The 27,955-nt window shown below is 41.9% G+C and overlaps 1 protein-coding gene across 3 annotated transcripts in view; it reads right to left on the bottom strand.

Moving 5' to 3' along the window:
• LOC124046445 (RAS guanyl-releasing protein 1-like) overlaps positions 1-20,601 on the bottom strand; it is a 36,879-nt gene extending 16,278 nt beyond the window's left edge. Inside the window, exons 1-7 of one of the 3 annotated variants that reach the window (XM_046366815.1) lie at positions 20,368-20,601; positions 19,308-19,474; positions 6,854-6,959; positions 5,191-5,253; positions 4,020-4,151; positions 3,709-3,862; positions 3,361-3,534 (exon numbers count right to left, since the gene is read on the bottom strand). In XM_046366815.1, coding sequence (XP_046222771.1) covers positions 3,361-3,534; positions 3,709-3,862; positions 4,020-4,151; positions 5,191-5,253; positions 6,854-6,959; positions 19,308-19,474; positions 20,368-20,510 — 939 coding nt within the window. In that variant the 5' untranslated portion in view covers positions 20,511-20,601. The remainder of the gene's footprint in view (positions 1-3,360; positions 3,535-3,708; positions 3,863-4,019; positions 4,152-5,190; positions 5,254-6,853; positions 6,960-19,307; positions 19,475-20,367) is intronic. The other 2 variants (XM_046366814.1, XM_046366813.1) reach the window with 2 other exon arrangements.
• Between the last annotated feature and the right edge of the window lie 7,354 nt (positions 20,602-27,955).

Below are 27,955 nucleotides of genomic sequence, written 5' to 3'. Positions count from 1 at the left end.
CCATCACAAAGCCCTGTCCTCAATCCTATAGAAAATGTGTGGGCAGAACTGATAAAGCGTGTGCAAGCAAGGAGGCCTACAAACCTGACAGTTACACCAGCTCTGTCAGGAGGAATGGGCCAAAATTCACCCAACTTACTGTGGGAAGCTTATGGAAGGCAATGCTGCCAAATACTAATTGAGTGTATGTAAACTTCTGACCCACTGGGGATGTGATGAAAGAAATAAAAGCTGAAATTAATCACTCTCTACTATTATTCTGACATTTCATATTTTTAAAATAAAGTGGTGATCCTAACTGACCTAAAACAGGGAATCTTTACTAGGATTAAATGTCAGGAATTGTGAAAAACTTAGTTTAAATGTATTTGGCTAAGGTGTATGTAAACGTCCGACTTCAACTGTGTGTGTGTGTGTATTTTAGCATGTGTAAATACAATTTCAACACATAATACAATTAATTAAATACACGCATGTACTTGCATATACAGTACCAAAAAAGGTACAGCAATGCATACAATTAGACACAAAAAAACCCATCAACAAATTATAATAATAAACATGTCACTCATTATTTATTTGCTCTTATTGCCATGAATTGGATTTGGGAATGCCAGATGTTTTGTAAATGATGTGGTCTGCCTTTGATATTATAGAAGATATTTTTCAAAGGGATGTAGCCAGATATTTCATTTAGCCAGTGTGTTAAAGTATAGGGACTATCTGATTTCCAGCGTAATGTTATAAAAACATTGGCACACAGACAGATTAATATATTTTTTTATGATTATTGTTCCATGGATCAAGTTAACTAGACCCAAACAGACACAAGGCGTGAGAGAGATAGACATCTGTTAAAACTTTCTGAAATTGTGTTTACAGATGCCCAAAACATTGAAATAAGATTGCACGTCCAAAACATGTGAATAAAAAGTACCCTTTTGCCTCCAACAAAGAAAAGACAGCATTTCAGCATTCATTTCGTGAAGTTTTTCTGGTATATAGTTAATTCTGTGAACCTGAGAGAGTTTGTGTCTGAAGTTGTAGGAAAATGTGTCTGCTTTCAAACTGTAGAACATATTATCTCTCTGCTTATTTCAAACTGTCAATCTTGTTCCCATTTCAAATCAAATCGTATTTGTCACATGCGCCGAATACAAGTAGTGTAGACCTTACAGTGAAATGCTTACTTACAAGCCCTTAACCAACAACGCTTTAAGAAGTTAAGAAAACAATAGATAAGTGAGAAATAGAATATAAAGGTTACAAATAATTAAAGAGCAGCAGTAAAATAACAAGCGAGGCTATATACAGGGGGTACCGGTACAGAGTCAATGTGAGGGTGGACCGGTTAGTTGAGGGAATATGTACATGTAGGTAGAGTTAGTGACCATGCATTGATTATAAACAGAGAAGCAGCATCGTTAAAAGAGGGGTCTCGGTAGCCCTTTGATTAGCTGTTCAGGAGTCTTATGGCTTGGCGCTCCGGTATCGTCTGCCATGCGGTACCAGAGAGAACAGTCCATGACTCGAGTGGCTGGAGTCTTAGACAATTTGCAGGGCCTTCCTCTGACAGTAGTTGTCATAGTTCCTAATCTAGTAACATCTGTGTCTACTAGCATATGATCTAACAACACAAACTTTGGAAATACAGTTGACAATTTGTTTTACTATTATTCAGGAAGACGTTTAGATGATTTGGATTTCACAAGAGAACCTTATTCCTCAATTGAACCATATGTCAGACTTGAAAACATTGATACAAATGGTCAGATGGAATACAGAATGTCTCTCATAGTAGTACCATCCTGGAAGAGGTGGTACATTTTCCTTAAACCCTTGTTGTGCCAGGTTGTAAATGTCTCCAAAGCAGGGATGTCTCCATATGGGAGCAAAAGTGGAGAGGGATGCAATGTAACCCAGTCATTTATGAGTTGCTTTCCATATGTGTATTATTGTATACTGTTAAAAATGACAGGGTTATTTGTAACCTTATTTTGCAGGCCAAAATAGTTAAGGTATTTCAGCTCATATGGTAAAATGTCATAGGATTCTACCCTTGCCCAAGAACTTAATGTGGGAGAAAACCATTGCTTAACTTGGGTGAGTTGGGCTGCCCAATAGTACATTTTTAGGTTTGGTCAATTCAGACCACCCGCCTTATATGGAAGATACAGGACCTGCAGACAAATTCTGGGTGATTCGTTATTCCAAATAAATGAGGAAAAAAGGCTTTGCATGTTTTTGATAAAATGCAGAGGGTGAAATTGGAAGATTCTGAAACAAATAAAGACATTTTGGTAATATTGACATTTGGATGACATTAACGCTGGCTGTAAGATAAATCGGAAGGAAGTCCATTATTTTCAAGTCATTAGTAACCTTTTTCAATAACTGGAATGTGGTTACAAAATATAGACGTCAATTATCACAGGATAGACGACCCTGCACAGAACCAGTTTGGTCTGTGTGGATGAGATTGGGCACCGACTCTAGGCGCAGAGTTAATATTTTAGCAATCAATTGATAATTAACATTTAAAAGTGACACTGGTCTATGGGAGGAGCACAACGTGTGATCTTCATCTTTCTTTTTCAGTAAAGTAATAGCTGCAAGACGTAAAGTATGAGGAAGCGTTTTCGCCAGACAGGACTTGATCATAGGGAGAAAAAGAGGCATCAACCGCTCAGATAATAGCCAGTAGAATTCTATAGGAAACACATCTAATCCCGGTACCTTTCCATTTTTGGAGGGAACCCATAGCATCTGATAGATCCTCAGTATTAGCACTTAGCACTGATAAATCCATTCGTGCTGAAGGCCTGTACTTTGTTAATATTCAGAGCACACGTTCACTGTTAGCCAGCATCTTTGATGCACTAAAAGCCCATCATGGAGCTCTTGAGAGTCATTAGTAGCCCTCTTTTAATATGCATTATGTAACAACAAATGATGGTGCTTCTGCAGTACAGTAGTAGGTACTGAAGGTCTCACTGTACGATATGGTAGACATGCATTAGTTTAATACAAGGAAAAGGTACCAGATATAGACATTGAACAAACACAATTCATGAGGGTACAAAACATGGGGGCTAAACACCTTGTATGTGGACATTTTGTTATTGTCTAGACATAATAATAATAATAATATATGCTATTTAGCAGACGCTTTTATCCAAAGCGACTTACAGTCATGTGTGCATACATTCTATGTATGGGTGGTCCCGGGGCTCGAACCCACTACCCTGGCGTTACAAGCGCCATGCTCTACCAACTGAGCTACAGAAGGACCATATACATATACTGTAGAGTTAGTCTACAATGGTTCTGGAGGAGGAGGAGAAATAGTTAGGGCCATACCTGAGCCACATGGATGAACTTGGTGAAGACCTCTGCTCTCAGCTGAGCTGTAGGCCGACTCAGAACCATGAGCTGCACCCACTGGGAGATACCATTGCACAATGTAATGGAACGTTCCATCATGGGGTTGTCCTTCATGCAGCAGCTGCGGATATAGTTCTGGTAGTCTGCAAACTGGAAAAAAAGAATAAAGCATATGCTGACTCATTTTGCTAAAAGGACAGAAGTTTTGCAGAACACATTTGAATGCATTGAAATACCTACTGTAGAACGCATGTGTTATGACAATCTTCAGAATGTCATAGTGTTTATAGCGATCACATATAGGCGGATTGGGACTCTACTCACTGATATTCTACAGAAGGACTTGAACTCCAGGTAGGTGAGGTGCTCAGCCAGCTCAATGGGCTCCAGATGATCAAACAGCAGAGACACTTTCCTCTTCTTACTGCTGTTAGCCTTGATCCTCTGACTGGGCTTCTGAGACCAGTGTCTATCATTTCTGGGACACAACATGGTGAACAACACAGACCAGAAACACACAGGTGTTACACAGGCATCATTTGAAACCATTATCATGAAACCATTTTCAGGTAATTCTAGATGCTTTCCTCAAGAGAGACATGAATTCTGTTCAGTAATATACTGGGAATACTTACATCCATTTAGTCTGCAAAAGAGGGCACAGCCTTTCCTGGCCCTGATCCCTGACCAGATCTTGGAACTGCTCCATGGAGTCTGACAGGCTGCTGTGTAACCGGAACATCGTCCAGAACTCCTGGATCCAATACCTGAAATATATGGACAATAAGACTGTGTTTACCACAATTAAATACTATACCCCGAGTCAATAATCACATAAGAAGGAATTCCCCTTGACCACGCCCACAAATTGTGGAAAACAAACATTATTTCTCATTGACCACCATTGTAAAAGAGCCAACTTTGTTGTAGATTTTGTGTCATACATAAATAACAACAATAACAATAACAAGTATGCTGAAAAGCTGCTGTGTTGTACATGTAACCAGGTCAAAAAGCTTGACCTACGGTTTGGAATGCTCCCACATAGGGAAATAGAGCCCATGAGAAGAGCCATGTAGCTTTGGGCTATGCAGTGTGGAAACCTGGTGTCCATGTAGCTATGTGTGTGAAAAACATTTCATCACAGGTAAGACATTTAACTTGTTCAGTATAGTCCGTTTGTAACTCCACTCACTACTTGTAGCTATATAGTGTGTTTGTTTGTGTTGTTGGTCTTGGCTAGCTTAACGTTCTGGTCGGTAGCAACTCACTCACTCACATGTTTGCCAGCACCGCATAAAAAGGGGAGTGAGGGAAGACAATATTGCGTTTTTCTATGTAGTGAGAATGCACAGAAGCAGGAAATGTTGAAAAGTACTTTTCTTAAATGCAGTTTTATAATTGACTAAAACAAGCAGACAACAAGGAAATTGCATTTGAAAAAAAGTCCAGTTTTTGCAGGGAGCCAATGGGGTAACCTAGGTAACTACGGGTTGTTTTCCCCAAAGGCGTGTGGAGCCGCGACATTCTATCTAATACCGACTGGGAGTATACTTCAAACACTAAACCCTAGTTGTTTATTGTCTAACATGAAATCAACACTATAGGCTCTTGCAAATGCACTAAAAGCATTTCCTAAACCATCAACCCAGTTATAGAATATTGTATTATTAGGTGTTATGAGGATAAGCCCTTTAATGTCCTTTCATAAGAATGATTGAATAGTGAGTTATTGTGTGGAGGCCTTAGGGGGACCCCAGTGGTAGTGGCATGATTAGGATGACTGCAGGGGGAATACACACTTACCTAATGAAGTAACAGATCCTCTTACACTCTGTGTACTGCTTATTCTCCAGGGCGCTTTTAAATGTAACACCTCAAGTTAAGGATACATTATGATTCACTGGTATAGTAAAATGTGCACATTGTTTAGAGTCTGGGAAGAGACCAGGAACTGTATGTGGGATTTATCAGGGAATAAACGATCTGGATCACTGTGCAGGACAAAGTGTCTATTCATCCAAGTAAACAATTACTAACTGGTGTTTAATGTATTTAGCGCAGGAAACTCATCAATAGGAAAACTGAAAGGCGAACAGATGTGACATTTGGTGGTGTGGGAGGAGGCGACCACAAAAAAGAGAACTGGTTTGGAGCATCAGCAAGTGAATCATTCTGGTGTTGTGTGGTTCCAATGGCTCAGTTGGTTGAAGCATGTTGTTTACAGGGCTATGGGCTGGATTCCTTGGTTGCTTTGGATAAAAGTGTCTGTTAAAACATGCACAACAGACAATCCCTATTCCTGTAAAAGATGTGCTGGCAGAGGACCCTTTTAGTAAGTAAAAACATGTTCTCTCAACCAGGTAAAAACACAGCCAACATAAGGTTACATTTTACATTTCAATGGCTGTGAGAACAGTTTATTAGCTAAGCTGCTGTGCCATATGCTCGGTAGGTACAGAGTACCTAACTCAAAAAACATCTCCATTCTTCTTATTATATAAAACCGGGGTAAAAAAAAAAATTGCCTGACACTGTGAGCCTTGCTGCACTCTGTTGGCAGAAATCAGCTTGAAGTGATGCACATAAAAAGGCTAATTGCGTCATGGGAGATGAAGAGCCACCCACACTATCGCAAAGCCAGATTGTTTTTACGATAAATGGCATTAATGGCTCCAGTGCTTTCACTTGTTCCTAAGCCACTCTTAACCATATTTGATGCTTCTGGGTCTTCAGCTCAGAACGAGCTTAGGGGTTGAAAATAGAGGGCAGGACGCACAGTGCATCTTGAGGTGTGACGTGGGTTTTGGTGAGCGATCCTCCTTGGGCAGCTGAGAGGCTGTGTTTAAATAGAACTGAAGAGGGCTTCAGTCTGGGAAGAGGTAATTAACACCTGAAGCCCCTAGCCTTAGTACCCTCCTCACTGTGCCAGTACTGCCGCTCCTCTGGGCTTTGTGACGTCAGAGCTCTTTGTTGAATGGAGCCCTAGATTACAGACTGCTCATTCAGAACAGAAAATAGGCAACTACAGTGGCCTTTTTACACCAGACCTGAAGAGGGGGAATTAAATTGGGATGAATCGTGCTTTTTGTGTAGCTAAGATGGTAATAGAAAAAGACTGTAAAGTACCTGGAAGACACTGGATTGGAAACAGAACATGGTGATGTGTACTGGAGCTAACACAGACATTTAGAGGCTCTATAGTACAGCAATACAGAATTGGGGTGCACACATATTGATAGTCACATTGCTGGTAGGAGAGAGGAGTCGATGGCATGGCACCTTGTCAGCCAAGTTGGATCTTAATTGGCCGTTGCTACTGACAACCAGATCACAAAACAGCGCTGCACAGGCGGTAAAGATCCCATGTTTGGCACAACAGATTGGTCAGGTCCTGGTGCCAACTCGATAATAGTTGTTGCTGTAGTGGAACAGCCGTAGAGCATTGGGTCTGCTTGGTAAAGGATATAGGGAGATGAGTTTCTCCAGGAGGTCACTGGAGGACATGAGGAGTCGGTGCATGGTCAGGGTGATGTTCATCAGGTGGCTGCTCCCACATACACAGCCCTCCGCATCTGAAAGAGAGCACAACACATGGAGCACGTCAACAGACATGCTGTTGCCTATCACAATGCCAATAATGTACTGTAGATGGTTGAGATTTCATATGGACAAGAAAATAATTTCTGCATATCAATGTCCAATGCTACCGTAGCTCTCTGATAACCAAATCCAGCAGTCATGTCATGCTACAGAATGTCAACAAAACAATTGGTTTAACCATTAAAACTTCCTGATTCCATTCAGCCACAAGTCTGCAGTCAAAGTATGATAGAAATCAACCTCAAAAGAGCATACCTTATTTATTTTTATTTTAATGTGTGCTTCGCAACCATGAACACAATAACATGCCGGTTTTGTGTAAACTGCAAATCTAAGTGTATTCACCATCTCTGAATGTCTTTTCCTGTGGTGGTATTGTGAATTGTCTGTGGTCTACTTTTCTCTGTCGTATCTCACTTCCTGTCTTTGTGACCGCCTCCCTATATCTCTGCCAACACTTATGGCATCACAGGAACCTTCAGCCACCATCTCTGTCATCTACTCAAACAGCTTTGTCCCTAGAGGCACTGGAGATAAAAGGATATGACGTTGTGGAAAAATATCTCAAGGAATACATTGTTAGCTGTATCCACACCGTAGCAATTGCAGATTCAATTTCTAACTACATTAGCCTCTCTCTTACAAATGATCTGACTTGAGAAAAGTGGACATTTTGTTGGTCCTCTGTAACATGTTGTTTATAAACAAGTGGTTCACTATCATGTTTGTCTATTGGAGAGCAAATGACAACCTCTTTGCTATTCTGATCTCTTCCATTGCAGGTAAACAATCTGCCAGTGACTTTCTGGAAATCGTAGCTAAGAAAGCACCTTGACGAATCCATGAAAATCGTGTTTAACTTTTGAACCTAAGCAGCTGGTATTGTCTTAATGCCACACAAGGATGACAGTTTCCATTGGTCTCCACATATCCCATATCGATTTGAAATACCTCAGACACGATGGCAACATAGATAACAAACATTAGAAAGGACTATCTCACTGGGCCAACTTCAGCAGGCAGCTAATCCTTCTCTCATATCCTGCACCACTGGTACGGCAGTGTTGCATTTACCGGTCCCAACAAGGGCTACAACGCCCCAATGATCAATGTCAACGAAAAGTCGCCTTCCCAGCAATGACACAGACATAATCTTACTGTATGAAAAATTGTCATGAGTGAAAATAAATATCTAGAAAATCATATACATGATTAGACTGTTCTGAGGGGAAACTGTTGTAATAGGTTTGACGCTTTATACTGTCACTATATGTTGAAGGACTGTGATGCAAAACAACTCAACTCTATCCTTCCTCTACTTATACAAACTTCATGTTTTTTTTCATTGCTGCAATCAAGTTCTGCTCTAAAATCATCTAAAATAACAAGGAAGAGCTTTTGATTCACTACCAGGTAAACAATTACTTCACCATTTTACAACACCTCCCTACCAACCCAGACGGGGCTAATTGCTGAGGAAATCCCCTCTGTCTTACTCACTGTGGAAAGTTAGGAAAGCAGCAGCAGGCTGCACTAGGATAGGACAAGCGATGTGATGACAAACAAGGCAAAATTCAGGGAGCGTTGCCTTACTTTGAGGTGTTTTATTATCATCATTCATCAGCAAAGACATGGTGACAGGAGTCTTTCCTTGTTTTGACAGAGGTAAAGTAACTGGGCAAATGTTTTAATTTTTTTATTTCACCTTTATTTAACCAGGTAGGCAAGTTGAGAACAAGTTCTCATTTACAATTGCTACCTGGCCAAGATAAAGCAAAGCAGTTCGACACATACAGCAACACAGAGTTACACATGGAGTAAAACAAACATACTGTCACGTTCTGACCTTAGTTCCTTTATTTTGTCTTTGTGTTAGTATGGTCAGGATGTGATTTGGGGTGGGCAGTCTGTTCTTTTTCAAGGTTGTGTTTACAGTGGGGCAAAAAAGTATTTCGTCAGCCACCAATTGTGCAAGTTCTCCCACTTAAAAACATGAGAGGCCTGTAATTTTCATCACAGGTACACTTCAACTATGACAGACAAAATTAGAAAAAAAAACTGAAAATCTCATTGTAGGATTTTTTATGAATTTTATTTTATGAATTTATTTGCAAATTATGGTGGAAAATAAATATTTGGTCACCTACAAACAAGCAAGATTTCTGGCTCTCACAGACCTGTAACTCCTTCTTTAAGAGGCTCCTCTGTCCTCCACGCATTACCTGTATTAATGGCACTTGTTTGAACTTGTTATCAGTATAAAAGACATCTGTCCACAACCTCAAGCAGTCACACTCCAAACTCCACTATGGCCAAGACCAAAGAGCTGTCAAAGGACACCAGAAACAAAATTGTAGACCTGCACCAGGCTGGGAAGACTGAATCTGCAATAGGTAAGCAGCTTGATTTGAAGAAATCAACTGTGGGAGTAATTATTAGGAAATGGAAGACATACAAGACCACTGATAATCTCCCTCGATCTGGGGCTCCACGCAAGATCTCACCCTATGGGGTCAAAATTATCACAAGAACGGTGAGCAAAAATCCCAGAACCACACGGGGGGACCTAGTGAATGAGCTGCAGAGAGCTGGGACCAAAGTAACAAAGCCTACCATCAGTAACACACTATGCCGACAGGGACTCAAATCCTGCAGTGCCAGACGTGTCCCCCTGCTTAAGCCAGTACATGTCCAGGTCCTTCTGAAGTTTGCTAGAGAGCATTTGGATGATCCAGAAGAAGACTGGGAGAATGTCATATGGTCAGATGAATCTAAAATATAACTTTTTGGTAAAAACTCAACTCGTCATGTTTGGAGGCCAAAGAATGCTGAGTGGCATCCAAAGAACACCATACCTACTGTGAAGCATGGGGGTGTAAACATTATGCTTTGGGGCGGTTTTTCTGCAAAGGGACCAGGACGACTGATCCGTGTAAAGGAAAGAATGAATGGGGCCATGTATCGTGAGATTTTGAGTGAAAACCTACTTCCATCAGCAAGGGCATTGAAGATGAAACGTGGCTGGGTCTTTCAGCATGACAATGATCTCAAACACACCGCCCGGGCAACGAAGGAGTGGCTTCGTAAGAACCATTTCAAGGTCCTGGAGTGGCCTAGCCAGTCTCCAGATCTCAACCCCATAGGAAATCTTTGGAGGGAGTTGAAAGTCTGCGTTGCCCAGCAACAGCCCCAAAACATCACTACTCTAGAGGAGATCTCCATGGAGGAATGGGCCAAAATACCAGCAACAGTGTGTGAAAACCTTGTGAAGACATACAGAAAACATTTGACCTCTTATTGCCAACAAAGGGTATATAACAAAGTATTGAGATAAATTTTTGTTATTGACCAAATACTTATTTTCCACCATAATTTGCAAATTCATTAATTAAAAATCCTACAATGTGATTTTCTGGGGAAAAAAATCTGATTTTGTCATAGTTGAAGTGTACCTATGATGGAAATTATAGGCCTCTCTCATCTTTTTAAGTGGGAGAACTTGCACAATTGGTGGCTGACTAAGTACTTTTTTGCCCCACTGTATGTGTTTGGCCTGGTATGGTTCTCAATCAGAGGCAGGTGTCGTTCGTTGTCTCTGATTGAGAATCATACTTAGGTAGCCTTTTCCCCACCTGTGTCTTGTGGGTGAATGTTTTCTGTTTAGTGTATGTCACCTTTCAGAACTGTTTCGTTTCATTCTCCGTTGTTATTTTGTTTAGTGTTCTGTTGAATAAATTAACATGGACACGTACCACGCTGCATATTGGTCCGATCTCTCCTACTCCTCCTCAGACGAGGACGACGAACGTTACACATACAGTCAATAATACAGTAGAAAAATAAGTCCATATAATATGTGAGCAAGTGAGGTGAGATAAGGGAGGTAAAGGCAAAAAAAGGCCATGGTGGAGAAGTAAATACAATGTAGCAAGTAAAACACTGGAATGGTTGATTTGCAGTGTAAAAATGTACAAAGTAGAGAGAAATAATGGGGTGCAAAAGAGCAAAATAAATAAATAAATACAGGAGGGAAAGAGGCAGTTGTTTGGGCTAAATTATAGATGGGCTATGTACAGGTGCAGTAATCTGTGAGTTTCTCTGACAGCTGGTGCTTAAAGCTAGTGAAGGAGATAAGTGTTTCCAGTTTGAGATTTTTGTAGTTCGTTCCAGTCATTGGCAGCAGAGACCTGGAAGGAGAGGCGGTCAAAGGAAGAATTGGTTTTGGGGGTGACCAGAGAAATATACCTGCTGGAGCGCGTACTACAGGTGGGTGCTGCAATGGTGACCAGCGAGCTGAGATAAGGGGGGACTTTACACCTGCATTGTTTGCTGTTTGGGGTTTTAGGCTGGGTTTCTGTACAGCACTTTGAGATATCAGCTGATGTACGAAGGGCTATGTAAATAAATTTGATTTGATTTGATTTGACTTTACCAAGCAGGGTCTTGTAGATGACCTGGAGCTAGTGGGTTTGGCGACGAGTATGAAGCGAGGGACAGCCAACGAGAGAATACAGATCGTAGTGGTGGGTAGTATATGGGGCTTTGGTGACAAAACGGATGGCACTGTGATAGACTGCATTCAATTTATTGAGTAGGGTATTGGAGGCTATTTTGTAAATGACATCGCCGAAGTCGAGGATTGGTAGGATGGTCAGTTTTACAAGGGTATGTTTGGAAGGATGCTTTGTTTTGCGAAATAGGAAGCCAATTCTAGATTTAACTTTGGATTGGAGATGTTTGGAAGGAGAGTTTACAGCATAACCAGACACCTAAGTATTTGTAGTTGTCCACATATTCTAAGTCAGAGCCGTCCAGAGTAGTGATGTTGGACAGGCGCGCAGGTGCAGGCAGCGATCGGTTGAAGAGCATGCATTTAGTTTTACTTGTATTTAAGAGCAATTGGAGGCCACGGAAGGAGAGTTGTATGGCATTGAAGCTCGCCTGGAGGGTTGTTAACACAGTGTCCAAAGAAGGGCCAGAAGTATACAGAATGGTGTCATCTGCGTAGAGGTGGATCAGAGACTCACCAGCAGCAAGAGCGACATCATTGATGTATACAGAGAAGAGAGTCGGTCAGAGAATTGAACCCTGTGGCACCCCCATAGAGACTGCCAGAGGCCCAGACAACAGGCCCTCCGATTTGACACACTGAACTCTATCAGAGAAGTAGTTGGTGAACCAGGCGAGGCAATCATTTGAGAAATCAAGGCTGTCGAGTCTGCCGATGAGGATGCGGTGATTGACAGAGTCAAAAGCCTTGGCCTGGTCAATGAATACGGCTGCACAGTATTGTTTCTTATCGATGATGGTTAAGATATCATTTAGGACCTTGAGCATGGCTGAGATGCACCCATGACCAGCTCTGAAACCAGATTGCATAGCGGGGAAGGTATGGTGGGATTCGAAATGGTCGGTAATCTGTTTGTTGACTTGGCTTTCGAAGACCTTAGAAAGGCCGGGTAGGATAGATATAGGTCTGTAGCAGTTTGGGTCAAGAGTGTCCCCCCCTTTGAAGGGGGTTGACCGCAGCTGCTTTCCAATCTTTGGGAATCTCAGATGACACGAAAGAGAGGTTGAACAGGCTAGTAATAGGGCTGGCAACAATTTTGGCAGATTTTAGAAAGTGTCCAGATTGCTGTGGGGGGTGCAGTGCTGTTGACCGGGGTAGGGGTAGCATGGTGGAAAGCATGGCCAGGTGTAGAAAAATGTTTATTGAAATTCTCAATTATAGTGGATTTATCGGTGGTGACAGTGTTTCCTATCTTCAGTGCAGTGGGCAGCTGGGAGGAGGTGTTTTTATTCTCCATGGACTTTACAATGTCCCAGAACTTTTTTTGAGTTTGTGTTGCAGGAAGCAAATTTCTGCTTGAAACAGCTAGCCTTGGCTTTTCTAACTGCCTGTGTATATTGGTTTCTAGCGTCCCTGAAAAGTTGCATATCACGGGGGCTGTTCGATGCTAATGCAGAACGCCATAGGATGTTTTTGTGTTGGTTAAGGGCAGTCAGGTCTGGAGAGAACCAAGGGCTATATCTGTTCCTGGTTCTAAATGTCTTGAATGGGGCATGCTTATTTAAGATGGTGAGGAATTTGCTTGGTTATTTAAAATAAAAACAGGCATCCTCTACTGATGGGATGAGATCAATATCCTTCCAGGATACCCCGGCCAGGTCGATTAGAAAGGCCTGCTCGCTGAAGTGATTCAGGGAGCGTTTGACAGTGATGAGCAGAGGTTGTTTGACCGCTGACCCATTATGGATGCAGGCAATGAGGCAGTGATCACTGAGATCTTGGTTGAAAACAGCAGAGGTGTATTTAGAGGGCAAGTTGGTTAGGATGATATCTATGAGCGGGCCCGTGTTTACGCCTTTGGGGTGGTACCTGGTAGGTTCATTGATCATTTGTGTGAGATTGAGGGCATCAAGCTTAGATATGTGTTAAGCATGTTGCAGTTTAGTTCGCCTAGCAGGACGAGCTCTGAATATACATGGGGGGCAATCAGTTCACATATGGTGTCCAGAGCACAGCTGGGGGCAGAGGGTGGTCTATAGCAGGCGGCAATGGTTAAAGACTTGTTTTTAGAGAGGTGGATTTTCAAAAGTAGAAGTTCAAATTGTTTAGGTACAGACCTGGATAGTAGGACAGAACTCTGCAGGCTCTCTTTGCAGTAGATTGCAACACCGCCTCCTTTGGCCGTTCTATCTTGTCTGAAAATGTTGTAGTTAGGGATGAATATTTCAGAATTTTTGGTGGTCTAATGGGATGGGTGATCATTTTGTTTCGCCTCAGTCTGCTCAATGCTTATCTCTGCTGTACACATGAAAGAATCGGTAAGGAACAGTCTAAGAGGCCCCAGAGATTCCCATGTCATTATTAGTTGCACACTCTCTACTGCATGTACCTTATAATGTTGGCCCAACATGCTGTAGGCCTACAGTACATGTAGAACAATGGAGTACAGGAAATTGATTTAATATCCACAAACAGCCATGATGCTCCGTAAGTGTTTAAACATATGTTGACCACCATAGGCACAAAGGTTTTTCACATTAGCGTCTACAGTACATCTGAGCCTGCAGTGGATATCTCTTTGTGAGATTCACAGGTTGTGTGCCTGCATCATACATTATTTACTTGGAAAATGAATTTAATTACAAATGGGTTCCACGATTGAAGCTTTCAAATCTCTGCAATGCTTATTGCTGTCCATTAACATTATGCTAGTGTAGAGACTTCGGGCCCTGTGGGTGAGTGGAACTGTGGGGCGTGGACTTGGGGGTGAATGATGATGTCAAACATTATTGATCCCCACCCCTTGGTGCTCTGAATTTCAAAGAGTGGTCAGCATCTGAGAAGGGCCTTTTGGGTAGCTGACCTTTGCCTTACTGCTGCTAGCTCAATCTTTCAAATGACTCTTACGTGTGCTCTCACATTTGAAAAGGTGCCGGAGCCCCAGGAGCCCCAGGACCTGGGGGGTCAGCCTCTGATGTGAGACAGCAGCCGCTGGGGCACGCTCCGCCCTGTTTGACCTCTCTGTACTACAGTAGGTCCATTTTGTACCCTCGTATTAACTTGAATTCAAAACACTTGCATGTTAATCTCCTTACTGTAGACTAGATTTCCTGGAAAGTATCGGAATTTCTCTCAATGACCTGTGAAGTCTGATTTGGAAATTCAATGACAATTTCAGTCATTCAACACATATAGTTAGTAAACCATATGGATGAATTCTCCTAAAAAGACATAAAAGGAGCTTTAGAAGAGCACACACTTGATTAACAGCATGATCTGAGTACCGAGGATAGCCCACTCAGGCGCCACGCTCCTGAGTCGGAACCGACCACTCGACCGGCAACAACACCGGGATGACCAGCAATTTTAATGAGCCCACTGAACAGAGATTAGGAAACAGGAACGAAAAGGAGGTTACTAAAGGACTTGAACCCTCCCAATCCAGGAGGATTATAAATGGGATTAAATGAGAGTCATGTTAATCCTTTGTAGAGACAGGATGGACTCTAAAAGGTCGCGGAAGAACACTGGCTAGAAAATAGGCTGATGACCAATAGACTAGATTTTCAAAGTGGTCTCTCACCCCGCAGGCAGACCGGTATTTGAAAAAAAAGGTGCCAGCTACTTGGAGGAGGTTTGGGAAGAAATAACAGGGCGTACTTTTAACTCTGACAAGCGCGTGTTGCAGTGCTAATTTGGAAGAATTTTCCAGGATCAGTAGAAGCCACAGAAGTGTAAACAGGTTTTGATGGAGAGACTTGGTGTTCTCGACTTCACTGGATCAGTTTGATCCTCCCTCCCCATTATCGCCATGCAGCTGCATGGGCTAGATGAGCCAGAGGAGGGAAATGGTTGGCCCTGTGTCTACGTCAAGATGGTTAGGATGATATAAAAGAGTCCACATGAATTCCTTCCAAAAGGTCGATTAACAGTCCAGGGAAAAAATCAGCGTCCAGAAAAGGAGCATCATTAACTAATGCCTGAAAAACGTTTTTAGAAGAGCACACTGAGATCTTGGTTGGGGAATAACACATTATGGTGTATTTGGCATATCTATGGAGGCGTCCAGGGCCGAGAGCCTTAGCCCTTGATCATTTGTGGTGAGATTGAAGGGCATGTTGGGTTCTGGATAGAAGAGGAATCAGCCCTTGCCTCCAATTAATAGAAGGATTATGACATACTAGAAAACAGCTAAATCCTAAATGAAATGTCCCGTTAAGCCAATATTACTCTCGTGCCATTTGAAGCTCTTTTAAATACACCTTGCATGGGAGGCTTATCAGGCCAGGAATAACATTGGCTAAGTGGCAAGGGAACAGTCAGACATCTGTTCTGGAACTGTCCAGTCCACTAGATTCTCAAAGATCCACACAATTCCATGCGTGAGAAAGGAGCGGCACTGTGGGCTGCCGTATGGCTAAACATAGGTTCTGGAGGCTTGATCTCAATTTTTCACAATTCCTGCTGTCATCTGAGCCTGCCATTCCTTGTGGTTCCTTCTGTCATGCAGGTTGTGTGCACTCTTGTAAAGTGAATACAAACAAAAACACAACTTTCAATGACAATTTCTCAGGTGAACAGCAGGTTGCAATGATGATGTCACATTGATCAGAATTTCTGAGGAAAACCTTTTGATACAAATGACACAGCTCGGTGAATTTAGACAAGGAACCGACAGGAGCAGGAACGGAACACAAAGGAAGAAATAGGGACTCTAATCAGGGGAAAGGATCGGGAACAGGTAAGACTAAATGACATAAAATCTCCTTACTGAGACTAGAGGAAGAGTAGAGCTTTAGAAGAGGAAAGAACCTAATAAGACCACAGAGGGAAATTCTAGACATGAAAGGACAGGGACAAGACAAGATAATAAATGACAAAACATGACAATGGCTGATATATTTTTATAAATCCTAAATGAACAGCCAGCTATTATTCTGCCATTCTTTTCCTTGACAGATAACTGTAAGTAAGGGATGTCACTCTCTGTATTCAGTCCACTGTACCACCTCCTCATCACTCACTCTTCACTCCATTTGTGTCTCCAAGCAACAGCAATCAGAATGCTTGCCTCTTCCAATAGATAATCACGATAACTTTGAGAGCACTCCAGACAACTTAGTAGGGCACATTATTCTCATTTAACAGGGTATCTTGATAGGGTTTTGACAGCTTCCATATTGCAGCCAATATACAGAATATATAAATACATGTAAAAAGACAAAGTCAATGTATTACTATTGTGATATCCTTAAATCACATTCCACGTCTACTGAATCAATACTTCACAATTGGTGAATGATTTTGTTATACTGTATCATATTCAGAGCAGGCAGAGGTGCAGTAGATCCACATACAATAATATACAACGGGTGGGTCTAATCCTGAATGCTGATTGGGTAAAACCGCAATCCAGCCGGTGTCTATTCCATATGTTACCAACGGCTAAATCTATGACGTTAAAATACCTATTTACTCTGTTCCATCTGACTGCGCAATCCACTGTCTCATCAGCCCAGCGAGGCAACTTCTAAACTTGATCTCCACTATAAAATGCATCTAGACATCTCACTTTTCCTTTTAGACTAACATTTTGTTTTCAACAGCAGAGATTTGTAAAATCTTCCTGTCTGTCTCTTCAACATTTGCAACATTGTTTCAAAATTGAAATTCAATATCCTGCTGTACAGAGCACAGAGAGATCCTTGATGAAAACCTGCTCCAGAGCACTCAGGACCTCCGACTGGGGTAAATGTTCACCTTCCAACAGGACAACGACACTAAGCAGACAGCCAAGACAACTCAGGAGTGTTTTCTGAATGTCCTTCAGTGGCCTAGCCAGAGCCCGGACTTGAACCCAATCTAACATCTCTGGAGAGACCTGAAAATAGCTGTACAGCAACGCTCCCCATCGAATCTGACATCGCTTGAAAGGATCTGCAGAGAAGATTGGGAGAAACTTCCCAAATACAGGTGTGGCAAGTTTGTAGATGCATACCCTAGAAGACTAGATGCTGTAATCACTGGCAAAGATGCTTCACCAAAGTACTGAGTAAAGGGTCTGAACAATTATGTAAATATCATATTGCAGTTTTTTAAAAGTTTTTATACATTTGCAAAAAATGCAAAAAAAAGTTTTTGCTTTGTTTTATGGGGTATTGTGTGTGTAGATTGATGAAGGAAAAAATAATCCATTTTAGAACAAGGCTGTAACGTAACAAACTGCGGAATAGGTCAAGGCTCTGTATACAAAAAAAGGTCAATTGAAAAAAGGTCAAACAACACAGCTAATTTTCAGTCTTTCCAGCTTCTGTTTGAATTGATTGTGTTACAGTAGCTGTGTTGTTGGCTAGCTCCTCTGAACAAGTGTCCTGACAAGTGAGCACATTTTCTATGCCAGGTGAAATTTCACCATTAGCTCATTGTTATGAATGTATCCAAATAAATGTCACTAGAAAACAGCTTAAACAAATGCAAAGGCAGCTACTCATTCTGGCTGCACTTTTTGACGTGACTGTAAGTTAGCCGTAGTTGGCTAGCAAGCAAGCAAGGGATAAGAACGTTGCCAGCCAGTATGGCAATGGAACATTTAGAACGAAGGACTGGGTTGCGTCCATAGATACAGAACAAAGACTGAACGACTGGGTCGTGTCTAATGAAAATATGTCAATCATTATTTGAATATGTTGGTAACCCGTTGTATAAAAGTGATAATGCCCTGCGAAGCCGGTGTTTTGAGGATATATCAACTTCGTCTCGAGCCTAACAACACCAGTGCCAATATATCCTCCAAACACCAGTTTATCGGGCATTATCATTTAAATATAGTCTTAGAGAAATTGAATAGTCCATTGCCCTGGGCAAGTGACATGAGCAGTCGCGCAAGTTGTCCTTCTGTAAGCTCAGTTGGTAGAGCATGGCGCTTGTAACGCCAGGGTAGTGGGTTCGATCCCCGGGACCACCCATACGTAGAATGTATGCACACATGACTGTAAGTCGCTTTGGATAAAAGCGTCTGCTAAATGGCATATATTGAGCCTGCTCTGAGGTTGCCCCATTGGGCAGATGATTTATTTTTTACTGATAACAACCAAAATGCAAAGAATTATAGTAGTCTGGTCTTTCTGGTTCATCCCCTGTGTGTAGGTGAAAATATATACTTAACATTTTTGTGAAAGTGATCGTAATATTCTAATAAAACTAAATCTGGTGCAACGCATCATATCTCAGTGCTCGGAGACGTATATTTTGTTGTGCATATTGTCCCTGTCAAATAAACATACATAAATCCCTGTCTCATCTCAAATGCAAAGACTGACAACCATATTGTTAGACAACAAATAGAGACTAGTTCATAGAAGGGAAAAGTCTTTAAATGCGGTCTGTTTTTGTCAACCTAGCCCTATAGGCTAATTAGAGATACCTTGTAAATGGTAACAGTTTCATGGAGACAGGGTCTCTTAACATCAAACAGCTAGAGGCCGAGAGAAACAGGTGCTTCCAGGAAACATTCACCCTACTGATTTAAAAACAACTGAGGCTCAGCGTTCAACGTCACTTAAAAAGGGAAATGAAGCAGATGCTATAAACTGACAACATAACTAATGACAATGATCTTGACTTGCACAACCATTTTGTACAGCTAAACAACAAACTCATGCAACAAAAAACAATACTTTTTTCATACAAAAAAGGAAAATATGCAGCGCATATTCAGTATTGTGAAATCATATAAAGTCAGTATTATCATTCAGTTACCAATAGTATTACTGGCAGAAACACAAGAGCAGCCCAGAACACAGTGACTCACCGAAGGACTGGATACAGGCCTGGATCAGCTCTTCCCAGCTGGCCCCCTTGGTATAGTGTCCCAGAGACATCATGACCTTGCCCTGGGTTATCTGGGCCAGATTGGGCCTGTTGAACCGCTGAGGCCGAGTAGGCACAGGCGGGCAGACCTTAGAGAGAGAGGGCCTTCTGGAGGGGCAGAGGAGGAGAGAGGGCATGAGGTGGAGGGAGGTGTAGAGGGCACAGCTGTGTGTGTGTGTGTGTGTGTGTGTGTGTGTGTGTGTGTGTGTGTGTGTGTGTGTGTGTGTGTGTGTGTGTGTGTGTGTGTGTGTGTGTGTGTGTGTGTGTGTGTGTGTGTGTGTGTGTGTGTGTGTGTGTGTGTGTGTGTGTGTGTGTGTGTGTGTGCGCGCGCAGCCATTTATAGCATGCAGTGCATACAATAATTGAAGTAGAGAACACAATGGAAATGCTACACGTTAATCCTAAAGAAATCACACAGGCAAATATAACACAACACTTTTCAGGTCATTATACTACACTCCAAAGTGTTTCATACCTGGTGTTTTAGAGTAAAGGTAGCTTTGCTATTTTTCATTGTTCTCATTTCCTTCCTTTTGGGGAAACCATTGTTGATTGCCGACTTCTATTATAGGAACCACTGAATAAACAGTTGGCTGATAAACGGAGAGGATGCCATGCATGCCATTTGTTCTAAACTCCTTCCAATATATAGGCTAACTATGGAATGACATTCGAAAGAGAGAAGACAGTCTATAGAGAATATGTTTTCAGAGTGCATCAGTTGTACGTCCTGGTCGATGTTTTTATAAATCGCAGGGTACGGAATTGTTGCACTCATAAAGTTATTGTTAAGACTAAGAGCCACCAAAAGTTGGATTTACATTCTAAATCAACAAGATCATAATGTTTATTCGGTGTCAATAAAGGTTTTATAATTGCGTATGTTTCAAATTGACAAAACGATATTTGCTGTAGGCTATTTCAAATGCCTGCGTAATGCACTTCATAAACCTATTCAGTTCATTTACAAATACAGGAGTTCGTTAAAAAAAATAACTTACGGATGTTCTTTTTCCTTTCCATTTGATCCCACATTTTCATTTTGCCCATTTTCTTTGGATTGGCATCCCATAGCGAGATACTGGGCAACAAGTGGTTGAACGAGACTATCCATCTGTGTCCGTTTCGATGAGAGCATTTTCATTGCGTGCCTTGTTCAGTGTGCGGCCGCGCGCCGGTGGGAAGCTCACCATTGTTTTGACTTGTCAATGAGGATGGCACAAATTAAGATGCATCGTGCTGTGTCTGTGTGGGCGTAAACGCACTTGAACAAAAGTTGTTTTGGTGATGCGACTCACTCCTCAGTAATTTATGCGCAAGAGCTCAAATTAGTAGAATGAGTAGGCCGCCTAACCCATTTCTTTATGAACCTATTGCCATTGTTTAGTGATTTGTCGTCATTAAAGCATGAGTCATGATTATATTGTTTTTACATTAAGCCTATGTCCAATTAGATATGAGATATCTGTTTTTACATTGATTATTTAAAATCTTATATCACTTTCATCACAATTAAGTTAAGTGTGCAATAGGCTGTGTGCAATATCTGTTCTTATATTGATTATTTTGAATTTTAAAAAACTTAATTGTGATAAAAGTGATTTAATTAAGTGTGCAATAACTACATGGATTCCAGCAATAGGTGTGTGTCATTTTGTTAATCAGAGTTGGCAGGTTTATTCAGGAATTTGCCACCACAACTTCATATATTGCTGCATTGCCTTGCCTGCAGCAGAGGAAAGGTGGGGCCTTCCTTTTAGTCATAGCTCTCTACTAGACATTGGCCCCCTATGAGGATGTTTCTGTAAGCCTGCTGTGTTGGGACTAATCACACATGTCCAGACAGGGAGCTGTATGTTAGACATAAACTGTATGTTAGGAATGTTCCCATGGAGTAGACAACATGTCACTCACTTTCTGACTTAAAGGGGTAGTTAACCCAAGTTACGCATTGGTTTCCTTACACTGTAAGCAGTCTATGGACAAGGTATCCCACTGGGCACAGACACAATTTCAATGTTTTGATTTACATTTGAGTTGTCAACTAATGGGAATTCAACATGACATCAACAGAAAATGTCACCATGTCATTGGGTTTTGGTTAAAAGTTGGCTTAAAAAAATACAAAATTCCCTTATGTTGACGACTTTTTGCAAATCCAAATCAGGTTTCCACATTGATTCAACATGACTTTTTTGGTTTTGTTGAAATGACATTGGAAAACAACGTTGATTTAACCAGTTTTTGCCCAGTGGGATGACAGCAATCTGTGGTTTGGTTTTATTTCCCGGGTACTGTTTCCAAATGCTAACATTTTAGAATGATTTTGACAATATCGGTACCAGGATTTGAAAACAGTGCCAGGTAAACTAAACCAAAGCATGGATTGCTGTCAAATAATGTCAATAGACTGCTTACAAGGTAAAGAAACCAATGTGTCATTTTGTAATTTGGGTGAACTATACATTTAAATACATACAGTCAGGTCCTTTCATAATTATTGGCATCCCTGATAAAGATAAGCAAAAAAAAAACTGCTAAGAGGTTAATTAGGATCTATGCTTGTTTTAATATATAGTTATCCAATAAGTGTATTTCTATCTTCATGGAGACATTGAATGAGTAGGTTGTGGAGAAGGTCCTGATGTTGACACAAGCACTAGTCATAGTATTGTGTCGTTATAGACTGATAAAATTAAATCAACTCCTGAAACTCCTGTTTTCTGTCTGCACTCCCCTGTCCTACTCCCCTCACTCAGATACTTCTTTCCCCCTTCTACCCTTAACTGAGTGATAAGTGACCTGATATGGATGGAGATACTGTACTTCCCTTTCTGCCTGAGGCAAGATGGACTAAGGGTTGATATCTAGTATAATTGCTAACACTGCTGCTTGCACTTCCGTGAAATCACTTATTTGTTCATGAATGAACATCATTCAACCATATGCTCTCTGACTTTTAACAATGAAATGTATTAACTGTTTACTTGTCTCACAGGGCTACGGTATCTAAATGAGTGATTGAACTAAGGCCCCAAATGCCTTAAGTCTGCCCCCATGTGGTTGAAGTCAACATTCACTTCATTATTTACCAGGACAGACAAACATTTACATAGCAGAAACTTCATAGGAAAATGTTTGAAAGTTCAATAACCCACTATTATTTGAAATTTGAGGTAGCATGTTTGTCATACATTCTAAATAGTACTGAGTATATTCCATCTATAAAATGCATCTTTAACTTATCAGCACTCAGCAGTTAGCTTAATCAAACCTAAGTGCATGTTCTCAACCGACATCTGATATCTTCTCTAGATCAAGATTCAATAAACACACAAAACAACCATGAGAATGTGATACTTTCTTATCTTCTGAGTTAACTGTTCTATTTTATGTGAGGTGAAGTCATTACATTGCATGGTTATGAAAGTGAATAACTCTTTACAGCTAGTTCCCTCTGTGCAGTCTAACCCCACACCCCAGAATGCTTTGTGATGTTTGAAGTAGATTTGATTTGACTGTGCTTTAAAGCGATTCTCTGGTACTTTTGTATACTTTTTAACCAGTAGTTCTGAAAGTAGCGCTCACGAGCCAAATGTGGTGCCCACGTGGGACCCTACGTCACATATGTGCAACGCATCAATTGCTCTCTCTCTCTCTCTCTCTCTCTCTCTCTCTCTCTCTCTCTCTCTCTCTCTCTCTCTCTCTCTCTCTCTCTCTCTCTCTCTCTCTCTCTCTCTCTCTCTCTCTCTCTCTCTCTCTCTCTCTCTCTCTCTCTCTCTCTCTCTCTCTCTTTTGTTTTACTATGTGTGTGCATCTTGCTAGCTGTCACTCAAACGGAGAGGGGCTGAAGCTCGAATTGCTAGGGGGCTGGCCCACGTGGGAAAAAAATGTAGGGAAAATGGCGCCACTCGGCTTCCAGAGAACAGTCGCTTTCAAACTAGAGATTTCGTGGCTAATTGAGACAGAACATTAATTCTGCTCATAGATTATGTGTGTATGAACTACACATCGTCACATCCAGCCCAAAGCGGGAGTTTAAAAAATACTTACTACGTGGTGGTTCTGTAGCTCAGTTGGTAGAGCATGGTGCTTGTAACGCCAGGGTAGTGGGTTCGATCCCCGGGACCACCCATATGTAGAATGTATGCACACATGACTGTAAGTCGCTTTGGATAAAAGCGCCTGCTAAATGGCATATATTATTATATTATTACTAGTTGCCAAAGTTCCAGCGCATGTTTTTTAGTTTGTGATACATTGTTCGGGAATCTGTACTACTGTTGCAACACAGTAACTTCCTTCTGTGGGCAAGGCTTTATGAAATAGAAAAAACATTATGAGAATAACCCAAAGCAACTCTATGCAAACCACAATGCCGCAGCGCACTTTTTCAGCTATCCACTGTCTAAAACTTACAAAATAATTACTCTGAAAAAGAAATATGAAATGGAACAACCACCATATACTTTTCAAGACTCAATCCAGTTAGGAAAATAGGAGAAGTACCTGACATTAATATAATTTCATTTTATAAGGCTGTGGAAGTTTACCAGATAATTTACTAGATTTTTAAAAATTCTTAATTTAACTAGGCAAGTCAGTTAAGAACAAATTCTTATTTATAATGACGGCCTACCGGGGAACAGTGGGTTAACTGCCTTCGATCCAGCAACCTTTTGGTTACTAGTCCAACACTCTAACCACTAGGCTACCTGCTGCCCCAAGAATAACTGAAGTTCCTCAAATTTTGAGGGCCAGACCAGGCTCCGAGATAATTTCTGAAGAGGTCTGTGTGGCTGAGGGAGATGGCTCCTCATCCTGGCCAGTGCCAGAGGGTGCTCCAAAATATTTCATAAGTGCCCCTGAATCTGTATTAAAATACAGTATATGAGCCTGAAACACTAAATACATTTATTGCACAATTAAATGTCATTATGCACAATTTATCAAACTTTCAGAATAGGAACCAAATTAACCATACAACCTCCATAGTTAATTCTAGGCATAATACACCCCAAAATAATCAATATATTACAAAAGATACAAAATATCAGCATAATATAGACGTCTAAGTCAGAAGTAATTCCCCATTAGTAATTCCCCTTAACGAGCTCAGGACCAAGTCAATACAATCACAGAAAACCTTTATGATGTCACCTCAATGAAAGTTAACCAAATTAATAATGTGCTAGCTAGGTTGTAATCGTTTTGCTGCAGGCTACACACATTATCATGATTAAACTGTGTGAAATTATATCCAATGTTATGTAAGCTAGTTGGACAGAAAATTGTATATTTGTCACGACATCCGCCGAAGTCGGATCCTCTCCTAGTTCGGGGGGGCTCGGCGGTCGGCATCGCCGGTCTTCTAGCCATCGTTGATTCACTTTTTATTTTCCATTTGTTTTGCCTTGTTTTTCCACACACATGGTTTCTATTCCCTCATTTACGTGTTGTGTATTTAATCCTCTGTTCCCCCCATGTCTTTGTGTGGGATTGTTTATTGTAGTGCTTGTGCACGTTTCCCGTGAGCGCACGGCGGGTTATTTTTGAGCCCATTTATCTTGTTTCTTTCTGGATGCCGTTGGTTTTGCTTAATACATTTCCGGTTATTACCCAGTTCTGCTCTCCTGCGCCTGACTTCTCTGCTGCATATTACGCACTCCGCTACAGAATCCCACACCGCGAATACGGTGTCAGCAGAAGCAGGTGCCCCTGGAATAGCGGTGGAGGATGTCCAAACTATGGACCGATTGGAGAGACAGGGAGTTCCTCCAGCGCCTCCAGCAGCACAACCAGAGTCTCCACTACACGCCCCCCTTCACCTGGTCCCAGTGGGATTCGTCTCGTCCTTCCCCGGGAGTATGACGGGACGGCTGCACGCTGCCAGGGTTTCCTGTTGCAGCTCAACCTCTACCTGGCAACTGTCCACCCGGCTTCTTCAGGTCGTAAGAAGGTGTCCTCCCTCGTCTCGTGCCTCTCTGGGAAAGACTTGGAGTGGGCCAATGCCGTGTGGGGAGAAGGAGATGCGGCGCTGGACCATTTCAAAGATTTTACCAGCCGCTTCTGGGCAGTCTTCGACCATCCACCCAAGGGTAGAGCGGCGGGTGAACGTCTCTTCCATTTGAGGCAGGGGACGAGGAGCGCCGAGGAGTTCGCCATGGATTTTCGGACTCTGGCCGCCAGCACGGAATGTCACTCTGTGTAATTTTTATTTAATTATTATTTTATTCACCTTTTATTTAACCAGGTAGGCTAGTTGAGAACAAGTTCTCATTTACAACTACGACCTGTCCAAGATAAAGCAAAGCAGTGCGACAAACAACAACACAGAGTTACGCATGGAATAAACAAACATACAGTCAATAACAGGAAAAAAGTCTATATACAGTGTGTGCAAATTAGGTAAGATAAGGGAGGTAAGGCAATAAATAGGCCACAGTGGCAAAATAATTACAATTCAGCAATGAAACACTGGAGTGAGATGTGCAGAAGATGAATGTGCAAGTAGAGATACTGGGGTGCAAAGGAGCAAAAAATAAATAAATAACAGTACGGGGATGAGGTAGTTGGATGGGCTATTTAAAGATGGGCTATGTACAGGTGCAGTGATCTGTGAGCTGCTCTGACAGCTGGTGCTTAAAGTTAGTGAGGGGGATATGAGTCTCCAGCTTCAGTGATTTTTGCAATTTGTTCCAGTCATTGGCAGCAGAGAACTGGAAGGAAAGGCGGTCAAATTAGGTGTTGGCTTTGAGGTTGAAATTTACCTGCTGGAGCACGTGCTACGGGTGGGTGCTGCTATGGTGAGCTGAGATAAGGTAGGGCTTTACCTAGCAAAGACTTATAGATGACCTGGAGCCAGTGGGTTTGGCGCCAAATATGAAGCGAGGGCCAGCCAACGAGAGCATACGGGTCGCAGTGGTGGGTAGTATAGTATATGGGGCTTTGGTGACAAAACGGATGGCACTGTGATAGACTGAATTCAATTTGCTGAGTAGAGTGTTGGAGGCTATTTTGTAAATGACATCGCAGAAGTCAAGATATCGGTAGGATAGTTAGTTTTACAAGGATATGTTTGGCAGCATGAGTGAAGGATGCTTTGTTGCGAAGAAGGAAACCGATTTTGGAGATGCTTAATGTGAGTCTGGAAGGAGAGTTTGCAGTCTAACCAGACACCTAGGTATTTGTAGATGTGCACATATTCTAAGTCAGAACCGTCCAGAGTAGTGATGCTAGACGGGCAGGCAGTTGCTGGTAGCGATCAGTTGAAGAGCATGCATTTGGCTTTACTTGCATTAAAGAGCAGTTGGAGTCCACGGAAGGAGAGTTGTATGGCGTTGAAGCTCGTCTGGAAGTTAGTTATTAACACAGTGTCCAAATAAGGGCCAGAAGTATACAGAATGGTATTGCCTGCAAAGAGGTGGATCAGAGAGTCACCAGCAGCAAGAGCGATATCATTGATGTATAGAGAGAAAAGAGTCAGCCCGATAATTAAACCCTGTGGCACCCCCATAGAGACTGCCAGAGGTCCGGACAACAGGCCCTCCGATTTGACACACTGAACTCTGTCTGAGAAGTAGTTGTTGAACCAGGCGAGGCTGTCATTTGAGAAATCAAGGCTGTTGAGTCTGCCATTAAGAATGTGGTGATTGACAGAGTCGAAAGGCTTGGCCAGGTCCATGAATAGAGCTGCACAGTATTGTCTCTTATCGATGGAGGTTATGATATCGTTTAGGACCTTGAGCATGGCTGAGGTGCACCCATGACTAGCTCGAAAACCAGATTGCATAGTGGAGAAGGTACGGTGGGATTCGAAATGGCCGGTAATTTGTTTGTTAACTTGGCTTTCAAAGACCTTAGAAAGGCATGGTTTACTCCATGTGTAACTCTGTGTTGTTGTCTGTTCACACTGCTATGCTTTATCTTGACCAGGTCACAGTTGTAAATAAGAACTTGTTCTCAACTAGCCTACCTGGTTAAATAAAGATTAAATATAAATAATATTTAAAAAAACATTTTGTCCAGGTGGTTAAAGGGCAGTGTGCAATAGAGATTGCATCATCTGTGGATTTGTTGGGGCAGTATGCAAATTGGAGTGGGTCTAGGGTTTCTGGGATAATGGTGTTGATGTGAGCCATGACAAGCCTTTTGAAGCACTTCATGGCTACAGACGTGAGTCATTTAGGCAGGTTACCTTGCACAGGCACTATGGTGGTCTGGTTAAAACATTTTGGTATTACAGACTCGGACAGAAAGAGGTTGAAAATGTCAGAAGGCACTTGCCAGTTGGTCAACGCATGCTCACAGTACACGTCCTGGTAATCCGTCTGGCCCTGCGGCCTTGTGAATGTTGACCTGTTTAAAGGTCTTACTCACATCGGCTGAGGAGAGTGTGATCACACACTCTTCCAGAACAGCTGGTGCATGAGAGCTGGTGCTCATGCATGTTTCAGTGTTATTTGCCTCGAAGTGAGCATAGAAGTAGTTTAGCTCATCTGGTAGGCTTGTGTCACTGGGCAGCTCTCGGCTGCGCTTCCCTTTGTAGTCTGTAATGGTTTGCAAGTCCTGTCACATCCAAAGAGCGTC

Source organism: Oncorhynchus gorbuscha, linkage group LG10, assembly GCF_021184085.1.
Source record: "Oncorhynchus gorbuscha isolate QuinsamMale2020 ecotype Even-year linkage group LG10, OgorEven_v1.0, whole genome shotgun sequence".
Taxonomy (NCBI): Eukaryota; Metazoa; Chordata; class Actinopteri; order Salmoniformes; family Salmonidae; genus Oncorhynchus; species Oncorhynchus gorbuscha.
Note: the sequence above shows the minus strand (reverse complement) of the source record. Positions and strands in the feature narration are given on the sequence as shown.